Genomic DNA, 11,602 nt, shown 5'->3' on the forward strand with positions numbered 1-11,602 from the left:
GAGCTGCTGGCCCTTTTATAAAGAAATAGAGATGTTAGAAAAAACATGACTACTTACTTGAATACTCCCATAACGTATGAAAAAATACAAGTGGGAAAAAATCTCAGGGTGAATATCTGTCTGGAGAATACAGTTTTTGGGCAGTCCCAGTTATGGGCCCAGTTATGGACCGTAATATTTAGTAGGGACGTCCTTGTGCTGTACACCCGGGCTGTACATCCCAGTCTTCCCTTCAATAAATGACCATGGCTCATACTGAATACTCCAGTCTCTTGAAAAAATCGGTTTGCCTTCTGCGATCTCTGTTTGCTGTTTCTGATGTGCAGACGACACAACAGCGCGATGTATCGCCCTGGGAACAGCGCACAATCTCTGTCACGCGCGGTGAAGTTTCAAATTTGACGCCGCGCCAGGCGATGCGAATGAATGGTCATAGTTTAGCGCCCTCATCGGTGAAACAAATTTCGCAGAAATGAATGACACAGACATTATGAATCAACAAAGTTCTTGACAGTGATTTTACATGTAAAACACAATATTGACAAAGATAGAGAATAACTTGATTATCGATTATGGTAAAAATCACGTAGAGTAAACAGCTAACAAGCAGACACACTGTCACAGACAAATCTGCGTCGCATCGGAGCACAGTCACTTGTGAACCGATGTAGGCCTACACGACAGCTGCCATGTGGCGTGCATTAGAACAGTACATATCGCATAGAGGCCGTCGTGTATCGGTTCACAAGCGAGTGTGTATTAAAGGGACAGAGGAAGCATACCTTCATAGGCCTGACACGGATGCGGCAATTACTACTTTTGAAGGCTGTAATTTTCAGTGACTCGGAAAGTTATTTCGTAGGACGGCCAAAGGCCGTGTGATATGCGTGAGAACCCGGTACCCGACCACTTTAAGGGATGGGCCATTTGATATTTCGGGGGTATGGAAGATTTGTTCAGAGGTGGGGGGACTTTTTTTAAAAACGCATCCTGCCGAAGTTGACATGAAGAAATGTAAAAATTAAGCTTTATGTTTTTCAATACTTTTTGATGACTTGTGAACTTTAACTTCTGTAGCATCTTAAAAAAATTTGTTTTAGCAGGTAACTTTGCTCAGTCAAAATTGGCCGACCTAGCTTGCAGGCCCTGGGGATCCAATGATCAGATATGGAAAGTGAGGTATGGAAAGTCCACCAGTCTTACCAGTACATATTCTGAGTAGACCTTGCTCAAAAGAATTGCCAGATGTATTTCAATTTATTGCATAAAAATGATTTTCAGATATTGTTTTTCTTTCTTGCTACCACTTCTATTCACTGTAAGTAATGTTTCTAGTATACCAATCAATGCATTTCAGAATTTTTGACACAAAAATAATACTCACTGCTTTGAACTTTCAAAACATTTATTCACATCTCCACATATACACTTATTTACATCTTTGATTTCTCCACATTTATGTCTACATATGCTGGGGCATGTCCAAATATGGTCATTTACAAAAGCTAAATATAAAATCAACGGGATAAAAAGGCCTGCAAAGTTTGCATATTAGACAGGATCTTCACATCACAAAATAGGTGTACCACGTCAAGAATACGTCTCCTCAGTAGGAAATACCGTCATTTTTGAGCGATGGATATAGACAGCATTTGTTGTATTAAAGTCCTACTCAGCTGTAATGGATTTTCAAATATCGCAAAGCCTGGGGGCAGCTGCTAATGAGAAAAGCCTTCAAAGATCTTCTTTCATCTGTTGGTTATCTAGAAAAAGTTAGGGTACACAGCAATTTGCCTGAAGGGCAGATGCATTTGAAAAGATCTATCAGTGGCAAAAGATGAAAATCAACACACATTTATGGTGTGTTATCAGGTCAACAGATGTTCGGCAGGTTATGATTTCTGAGATGAGAAGGTGGTTGTAAATTCACATTATTTCTTTGCCTATCTGAGCACAAGGGCTATGGCTAATATAGTGTTCATATCACACATTTTGCCCCTGTCAAAGAGTATTTGTATTTACAATTAAATATCACGGTAGGGAAATAAAAACACTTTGGAAAATGTACAACTCCTAGGTTATAATTATCATAATATTCCAGCAGTCTAGGGGGAATGTCACTCTTTAGTTTTATTACTAAAGTCACTGAAGTTGCACGTAAGTAGTATCAGTTTACAAGTCCATCTGTGATATTTAAAACATGTTTTCCAGAGCATTTTATTTCTTCTTTTTGCTGTCCACACTAACAGAATCTGTTTCAGTTTGTCCCTCAGCATCTGCATCAGGTTCTGGTGGTGGTGGTGGGATAATGTCTGGAAATTCATGGCCCTCATAGTAGCTGCCAAGTTCTCTCTCTTTGAGAACTGATTCAATCTGGAGCAGTCGGTTGAAAATAGCGACTCTTTCACCTCGACATGGCGCACCTATCTTGATGAACTTTGTACCAACACCCACGGCCTACACAAATGAGAAAGAGAATAGAATTAACATAGAAGTTAACACAATATCAAGTCTATTACTTTCCCACATGCTGATTTCCTTGATCAGAAACTGTACAAAAATATGATGTACTGGGTTGAGACATCATGGTGAATTTATTGTCATTATCGTCATGTTTGTTCAGAATTGTCATCCACTGAGTGAGGGAAAGACTACATGATATACAAATACTTTATCTTTTTTAGAACTCAGAAAGTAGAAACTCACCAAATCTGCAAGCAAATCATCACCACTCTCTGCTTGTACACATGATATAACACTTTCTATGCCTTCCTCTGCAAAAGAAACAATATCACACTTTAACCAGCATTTATCAAAGTGGTACATATAGGGTTCTCATTCTTGACACTGAGGGCGCCCTCTGATAAGCTAACACAGCTTTCACTTTATTTGCCCTTTTATCCCAGTGGCACAGCAGCTCTCAACTGAAAGGATATCAACCATATGTAATTTACAATGTATTAATTAAATTGTAAAACTACTTTTTTGGAAGAAAGAAATAGTTCTTTGTTAATATACAGGGTGATAATCTGATAAAACTACACCAACATAGACATTGATCATTCTGTCTGTAGTTAGCGTTCAGACATACCTTTCAAAAATTTCATGGCATCAATGGTATCAGAAATGGTTGTCATTTGTTGAAGCTTCAAGACAACTGCACTTGCTTTCATATCTCCAAAGCCTTCTTTGACAAACCTTTCAGTGCGCGGATAGATATTATCACCCATAAGGTAGCATTTCTCACTCAGTTTCTCACATAACTTCACCCAAGCTTCAGTATCCTGTAAGCAGAAGATATACACAAAACCTCATTAATTTAAGGAGATTTTTTTTCTATTGTATGATGTTGCAAGGTGTTCCTTTTGTTTGAGTTTTATTTCAAATTATGAAAATGACAACTCAAGGTATAGGTGCTATTCACATAAAATTACAATCAAACCTGTCTTAGTGGTCACCCTTACAGAGCAGTCACCTCTCTATAGCGGTCACTTTGTGGCAATCCTGTAACATTGCACATGTTAAAGGCCGCCTACAGAACAACCACTGCTCTTATGTGGTCAGTGGCTACTTCTAATTGGAGTTGCTGCCTCGAGCCAAGGATAGTTATAGAACTAAATTGTCAGTTCAAAGACAAGGGGTTACATCTAGACAAACCTGGAAAATCCTGATATCCTAAGTTTCAATTCAAAGACCTAGGAAGCAGTTTCGTGTGTACAGTTGTCTCCTAGCACCATTACACATTGCCTGCTGTTGCTTACGTGTATCTGCTACATTCAGGATCAAAAACGCTATCGTTTGAGACCTGTATATTTTGTTGTGGTGAGCTATCAAACATGCCCCAGCAACATAGCTTTGTCCAACTTGCATCATATTGTTACCCTGGAGATTTCATACCACAATTTACTTTCAGTTGTAAACTTTAAACTAGCAAAGCTCTTGGATCAATTTCTCTTCCTTGTATTTCTCAATTCACCCTGATATGAAAGTAAATTCACTGTTCTAACCTTTTCATTGAATACTGATACAACAATATCTGCCAAAACATCTTGTGAAAGAGATATTTGGCAGAAAAAGATTTGAAATGGTGACTATTAAAATGAAAATGGATGGAATACTAGGAAATCAACATATCAGAGATATTATGAAGTAACACACTCACTTGTTTTCTGATAGGATCAATAATACCAATGATAGCTGGGTATCTGGTGACCAAATCACTATATACGTCCGCCATGTCATCAGCGCCTTTGAAAACTCCTGTGGTTACTTCATATTTCCCCTTGTCCTGTAGGAAAATATTTGATGCAATCAAATAGAAGTCATGTATTTGGGCGGGCCAAGGAAGTTTTTCAAAGAATCCATCAAACACATGCTTGATTATCAAGAGTGTTTCCGTGTGTATTATATGGTAGCTACAGGTGGCACCAAGCCAAGACATAAAAAAAATGTCTAAATTGTATTTATATTTGCTTCTACCCCATGTTTGACATTTGGGCATCCTAGTAGTGTTTGAATAGGCTTTCAGGTCTGAATGAAAACATTGCAGGAACTCTCACACATTCCGCCTAGCAACCAACACATGGTGACATGGATTTGATCTAACTTTGCATGAGTTCAACATCTTTGTTTGCACTTATGTAAGGCTATGCTTCTCTAGCGTCATGGCAATTTTGTGGAATTACAGTTTATGATTTGGGATGTTGTGATTATCTGATAGACTGTGTTTTGGAGTGGTACTGGTACAACTGGCTTTATTTGCTTTTTTCTGGAAGTAATATGATACAATAATATTTTCCCAAGAAAGATTACAAAATATTCAATTTGAAAATACATTTCGCATTTTTTCTTGACACAGTGATTAAGAGTCAAGTAATCGTAATTCTCAAATTACAAATCTCCATATTTATATGTTTGCTAAATGCTGTATGCTGTTTATTTTTGTGCATGTGGTTACAAGGTGACTGTAGTTAAAATATGTGTGATATGTTCCTCTGGGAAATAATTCTCAACATGGATGTAATGCTATGAGTTCTATATTGACTGCATATATGGCTTGAGTGCCTTTGTTCTACTCATTTGTAATAATCACAGGCTAGTTCCTTGGGAAGATGAATCTGAGGATACTGAAAATAAGATATGTATGTTGACTGCTGCTATGGCTACATTGCCTCTGTACTTATTTGCAAAGAACACAACCAACTATCTGTTTTACCCTCTCACCACCATGGTTTGGTCCAAATCCATTGTTATCGATATCATGGGTCTCTTTACAGGGAATTGGGGATGAACAGTTTAAACATGACTTTGTCTGTACTCTACAGTGTTTTTGCTATGGTTGGGGAATATTGGTAAATGATTTGGGAACCTTGGTAACATTTTTGCTGTCCCCTAATCTGATTGAATTGATATACTAAGGGGAACCCCGGAAACATTTACCAGGTACAGGCCTTAACAAAAATACTTCTCTAACATTTGACTTTATTAACTGTCATCAGGAAGGCTGGACTGATACATGTAGAGGCACTACTGACTGAGCTCAGTCTCATTGACTGCTTTCACCAGTGTATATTGTCTGCATCACTCCATCGATTTCTCTGATATCTGCCAAGCTGCCTGTGTGGTAGATTTTTCGCAAGTGATTCATAATTTGATCAGCTGGACACCGTTACAGATGGTTGATACCAATTTCTACGGCTACTTGCAATTTCATGGACAACACACATGAAGTATACGTATACTGTGATTGTCCCACTCAACATGTATTAAATATGTATATGTAGCTGTTGTTAATGAATGAATATGAATATGTGCAATGACCATGTACGGTGCACTTAAGTGTGATCAACATTTTCTATTTTGATACCATGCAATGCAATGCGTTAGCCTTATCACTACTGTAATATGACTCAACCTCACCATTTTCCATGGTTTGGTTGGACCCATTCACAAGCAAATGGGGTGATAGCATGAATGCAACATGTAATATGTTACAATGATTATTATATAAATTCTCGACATATCAGTGACATGAATATTTGTACCACATACTGCTGGACAAATGAGAATGAATGTTAAGACAGAATAACAAATCTATATTTAACATCTAATGAACTTATAATTTGATATTTATTCTAGTCTAAGACCACATCTATAATGGAAGACATACATGCCTAAAGGACATCACAAGAAAAGCACACACTAACCTTTGACCCTGATAGTTTGCTCTGCCATTATTCAAAAAACATGAAAAGTTTACACAAACATTTTATTCTTGATGAAGGCGATTCAAAAAAGATAAGGTAAACTGAGAAAGATGTTCTAGTTTAGTACATGTAGGAAAGTTTTTAGACATGGAACAACCCAGGTAATTCGAGAATATTTTTTTGTAATGGAATGTTTTGAGTCAGGGGTAAACATTTTCATAACATTTTCAAAAGAAGAATAAATTCTTTGGTCAAAATCTAATCAAATTTCAAAGAAATTTTGAAGTACAAATTTCTTGTTTTTGGAATTTGGTAGCAGAATTTAAATCAGAGTTGCATTCATGCATTGTAACATGAAGGATTCTGATTATACAGAGGATAAGTCATCACTTCAGCACCAGAAAAATTTCAAAAGAAATCGTTTCCATTTCAAAACTAGATGTACAAGAAAATTACGAAAAAGTTATTGCAATAATGCAATAGAATTTTGATATAATTCTGAAACACTTTCTGCATTGATCATCAGGTCTTTGAAAAGAAGAATGTACTAGCTCTGGATGAAGCTTGACTTATAAAGGGGCCAAAATTTTAGAGGCATTGATGGCTGTTCTCATTGAACGTGTTCCATTTTTTCAATTTCAGTAACATACTGAATAGCCCAAAAATTATCTTTCCGCTAAAAAAAATATCTGGAGAAATGTAAAGCCATGAATAATGAAATGAAAGCGTGTTGAATTCTGTAAATCTTGACTCAAAAAATATGGGATTTCACTGTACATTAATTACCATACACATGTTAACCAGGAAGATGGGAAATTCTAACATATAATCACAGCCGAACAGATACAAACATGATCACCTACCATGTCAAACATTTCATGAGCAGCACAGTTTAAAACAATATTGAAATCTTCAGCTGGTGTAAGACCAAGCTGTGTCATTGACTCCTGTATAACATCCAAAGCTTGTTCTGGTTTATCATAGACAGGTGTGTAACAGCCTAGATCATTCACACTCTTGGAGGCTACCTGTCAAGAAAACACAAACATATATTGAGTTTTGAATAATTATGCACGAGAACGGCATACTTTCTCCTTTTTATCCATCAGTTATTATTAACAAATATACCAGATAAGAAAAATGTCTCTATCAAGTGTTTTTCTACTTACCCCAAATTTTGTGAAAAGTGCCTTTCCTACTTGATTGTAGATATCACAAATCTGTTTGATAGCCTATGAATGAATCAAAGACAATCATCATGTTAAATACAGGGTTGTTTTTTTCATAAACTTCACAGGAAGATGTACTTGAAACAAAATTATAAATCAGAAAATCATGAAAGATGGACCCAATAGATTTGGACAGAATAGTGAAAAATCTGGCAAAATCTAATTAGGAGAGAGAGACATCAATAAATAATTACTTCAATGATTTTTGAAAAATGAATATAACAGTACTTTATTTATCAGAAAAAACTTTGGTTTCATGAGATAATTGAACATCAAGTTCAACTTTCATATTATAATTGGAAATAGAGAAAAAATTTTTTCTCAAGAAAATAAAATACATTACCTCATCAATTGGTTTGTCTGGTTTTGGTACAATCAAGACTTCTTTAAACATGTTTAATTTACAGGCTGCTGCTTTACCAAAGCTCAGAATACTTGCCATGGGCAGGGGGACTTTGTATTTCTCTGGAGTCTGTGAAGTAAGGTGATGGAAAAATGGTCAAAGTTCAGAGGGTACGTCAACAAACAAATACTGAAAGGTGTCATTAACATTTTCTCTGAAAAGGAGACAAAAAAAAATATCAAAATTTTCACATATAATTCCTTGTTTGAAAACTACATGTAGGGTAATTCTTTAGAAATACAGACAGTGGAATGGAAGATTGCTCCACTGTTTATGTTTGAAACGTGTGGATCTTTACTGAAATATCTATAAACATAAATGGCAAGTTTTTAAAAATTTGTTTCGTTAAGTGGATAACTTTGCACATATATAACCGGGCTTTCCTAAAAATATTTGCCAAGTTCCCCAAATTCTACAACATGGATTCTGATGACTTATTACCAATTGTATCACACTAAAGTTGTCAGTACAGTGAACTAATCCATGAAACAAATATACTAATATAACAAACCTATGATCACAACAATGAGTTTACGATTTGTACATACCTCTTCATACCGCAGATTAGCAATGTGTTCGAATAAGTTAATTTTACTGAGAATTGCAGCTGATCTGGCGATAGATTGCGACACAGCAGAGATGGAATTACTGCCAGAGAAAAGCTGTTCTCTAGGTTCCTCAATGACCACAGTTGCTGATTTTGCACTGCCTTTCTTCCTAGGTTTAGGTGAACTTCTCTCTTCTTTGCCTTTTTCATTCTGTGGCTGTTGAGAAACCTCTTGTTCAGCTTGCTGCTCCTTCAGCAGTCTTTCTTTTTCCTCATGTTCTTCTTTGAGTTTTTGGATGACTTCACTGTGGAATATCACATGAATTGGGTATATGATATCATAAATTATTGTTGACAGTTTTGCCACAACAGAATGTATGTTAACATTGGGATTAATCAGAATTGCTTTTGAGTTTAGTTTTTAATTACTTCAGAAAAATTGATGACATAGCTACACAGTACTTCACACTGTCAATGCATTGCAGCAAAAAACAAAATGATCTAAATCACTCATGACTAGCTTTTTTGGCAGACAAGAGAGACTTGATATACAAGTACTTTTTCTTTTGTTTATAAAAAATGCCCTATCAAGTGTGACCTCTCACTCATGAACTGTAGAGTGCCACGTGAAATTTCTGAAAATTTCTTTGTGTCAGCTCCATAAAAGCAGCACATTAATATGCATAATTTTTTTTTGCATTTTGCTGTCCTGAGCTGGTGGCACATTGATTTAGCTAAGCTGTTACACTGAACAGTCTTTCCCATCAGCAGAAACAGTGGCAATAATTTTATTTTGCTTTTGCACAACTTACTTGACAATTGTGTCTATTTCTTTTTGGTTGACTGGGTTGAGACCTTTGACACTTTCATTGATTGGTCCATTGATAAATTCAACAGCTGCAAGCACACTCTGTAGTCTTTCAGCATCATCTGCTTCCCTCCTTTCTATTGGTGCACTGTCAGCTATGCAATTTTGACTGGCTGTACTTGTTGTTGTAATATGCTGTAGCATAACAGTGATATGAGTAATTATGAAATTAATCATCATCCAACGAGATAGGGTTGTAAATGACACACATACGTGGACTGTACTGTTTTGCTTTAATCATTAGACTATACTGGTATATGACAACTTTTGGTGCATTCATTGTAAATTTTCACAATCATTCTTATGATGCAAAAATGTGTGGTGGAAAAAATGGTGAATCGAGAATGTTTTGAGTTTTTGTAGAAATCAAGCAGATTGCTGTATTGTAAAAACATGCCTTCACTCAGAGTTGTCTCAAAGTTTTCTAAGTTGAGAAAGTGTTTTTTAACCATCTTGTTCATCTAAAGTCCCTTTCTTTAAGTGTAATCATCTTCAATCATCACAGTATTCCCTCAGCACTGTAACAGTTTCATTACAATGTTATTTGTATGTAGTATTCTGGTTGAATTTCTCCATTGTATTATTTCAGAATAATTTTCTCACCTTTTCAACACCTTTGACAATACAATGAACTTCAGTTTGTACCGTTGGTTGTCCCTTACTGTCCAGAACTTGCCTGCTGACAATTTTACTTACTGTTGATGGTTTTGCCAAAGTTTCAAAATATTCCGACTGTTGATAGAACAAAAGGCAATGAAAGATCATCAGTAATTTTTTGTAGCTATGATGGTAAATTAAAATGTGATGTTATACTTTCAAAATAGCATTTGGATAACCACATTTTCAGACTATGACACCATGCACATGGAATTGCTATAAACTGCCTTCTATCATACAACTGCATGGTTACATCAAGAAGAGCTTATTGGGCTGTGATTTAAAGCTGGCAAAGTACTGTTATAAAATATTCATTTCTTTCAAGCAAGTGCATATGAAACCAGATGCAATATATATAGATGACACATCTGCAACAGTGTAGACCATTTTTGTTTGGGCTGGCAACTTTTCAAAGTTACCTGTCCATGTATATGATTATTCTTTCCCATGAATATTTCCTACACTGTATATAGTACTGGCATCATATTAAAGCTGCACTGAAACCTCTGATACACACATAGACCAGCCCAAGTCAAGATAAGTCCATGGACATATTAGTGATGAATTAAAACAGCTTTCCTGGGGGCATGTGGCTAGCCCTATTGCCCAAACTATAACGATTCCATAGGTCAGTAGTGACTAATGTGAAGCACTTTGTGTCTTTACTTTTGCCCATAAACTGAACATGGAAGGAGATGCAAATAAGATGCTGCAGCTGGTGGTGATACTGTCAGTACTCACTGTCAGGGTCACATGTATAAAATACCAATTTTAAGCAAATACCTGGTGGTACCTGGTAGTCTTTCAAATTATTTTCTTTGACAGTTTAGCATGGAATTCTTTCTAGCTTGGTTATTTATGTTTTTCATTACCATCAATTCCTTTCACTTAAACTTCTTCATTTTGTTTCAGTTTTTATATCTATAATATTACAATGGTTTGGTGTCTTCTGGTACATCAAATCATGGGGACCTCCATGAGCTAATAGATGATTCCCCGCAGGACCGAGACAAATATTACTGCAGTTCCGTGGCCCACAACCTTCCCCGACAGGTCTGGGTCCTAAACCGTCGGGGAAGGTTGTGAGCTAAAGAACTGCAGCAAAGACAAATGTTTCACTGCAGCACAAATTTGAGAACATGATAAATAAACAGTTTAGCACATTGTTATGTAAATGCTAATGATATACTCACCAAACGTCCATACACATCATCAGGATTCTCATAGAACATACTATTTAGAATATCTTCAATCTTCTCAGGCACTTGGTTATCTCGATAATACTGAACAGCCCTCTGTTTTGTTTCATAAAACTCTCTTGCCGTTCGCTCAGACGCTCTACTGGCCGCCATGATGGTTGATCGACTTCGAGGCGGTTCAGCGACAACAAATTGCAAGCCTACCGTAAAGCTGTAAGTGTATGTAACCTATGAGCGACCTCCTTGTTTAAAATAAGCAATAGTAACGGACGAAGACACACTTTAAGAAGTCCTTCACACGAAATCTTGATTTGTTTCACGAGAATGAGCTATCGTTTAAAACTTGGCGGCCATGTCTGTCGTTGCTAGGTAGTCCCTTTCAAGTGCATTCTGGGTAAATTAAAATATGAGAGACTTTGAGTGGATTTTAACTATTGCTACTATAAGTATGCGTTAAACAGTGACTGATAAGGACTTATTAATATATCAGGTC

General features: G+C 36.4%; 1 protein-coding gene across 2 annotated transcripts; it reads right to left on the minus strand.

Annotated features, from left to right (window-relative positions):
- Window positions 1–1,387: 1,387 nt before the first annotated feature.
- LOC139120610 (enolase 4-like) lies at window positions 1,388–11,489 on the minus strand. Of its 2 annotated transcripts, XM_070685119.1 has the most exons (12): window positions 11,104–11,489; window positions 9,857–9,985; window positions 9,198–9,388; window positions 8,387–8,690; window positions 7,779–7,907; window positions 7,376–7,438; window positions 7,070–7,234; window positions 6,207–6,227; window positions 4,163–4,288; window positions 3,092–3,284; window positions 2,707–2,774; window positions 1,388–2,457 (listed from the first exon to the last, which is right to left on the minus strand). In XM_070685119.1, the coding sequence occupies exons 1-12, from the start codon at window positions 11,260–11,262 to the stop codon at window positions 2,218–2,220; spliced, it is 1,788 nt and encodes a 595-aa protein (XP_070541220.1). In that variant the 5' UTR covers window positions 11,263–11,489; the 3' UTR covers window positions 1,388–2,217. The 2 variants fall into 2 exon arrangements, with proteins under 2 accessions (XP_070541220.1, XP_070541221.1); XM_070685120.1 differs by lacking the exon at window positions 6,207–6,227.
- Window positions 11,490–11,602: the final 113 nt, after the last annotated feature.

The sequence above is a fragment of the Ptychodera flava genome, chromosome 20 (assembly GCF_041260155.1).
Source record: "Ptychodera flava strain L36383 chromosome 20, AS_Pfla_20210202, whole genome shotgun sequence".
Classification (NCBI taxonomy): Eukaryota; Metazoa; Hemichordata; class Enteropneusta; family Ptychoderidae; genus Ptychodera; species Ptychodera flava.

Excerpts from the sequence above, each read along its gene's own strand:
- LOC139120610 (XM_070685119.1), bottom strand. The coding sequence starts at position 11,262 with ATGGCGGCCAGTAGAGCGTCTGAGCGAACGGCAAGAGAGTTTTATGAA. Across the intron at positions 7,235-7,375 it reads CACTTTTCACAAAATTTGGG|GTAGCCTCCAAGAGTGTGAA; the intron begins GTAAGTAGAAAA and ends TTTTCTTGACAG. Across the intron at positions 4,289-6,206 it reads GCAAACTATCAGGGTCAAAG|GACAAGGGGAAATATGAAGT; the intron begins GTTAGTGTGTGC and ends ATTTTCCTACAG.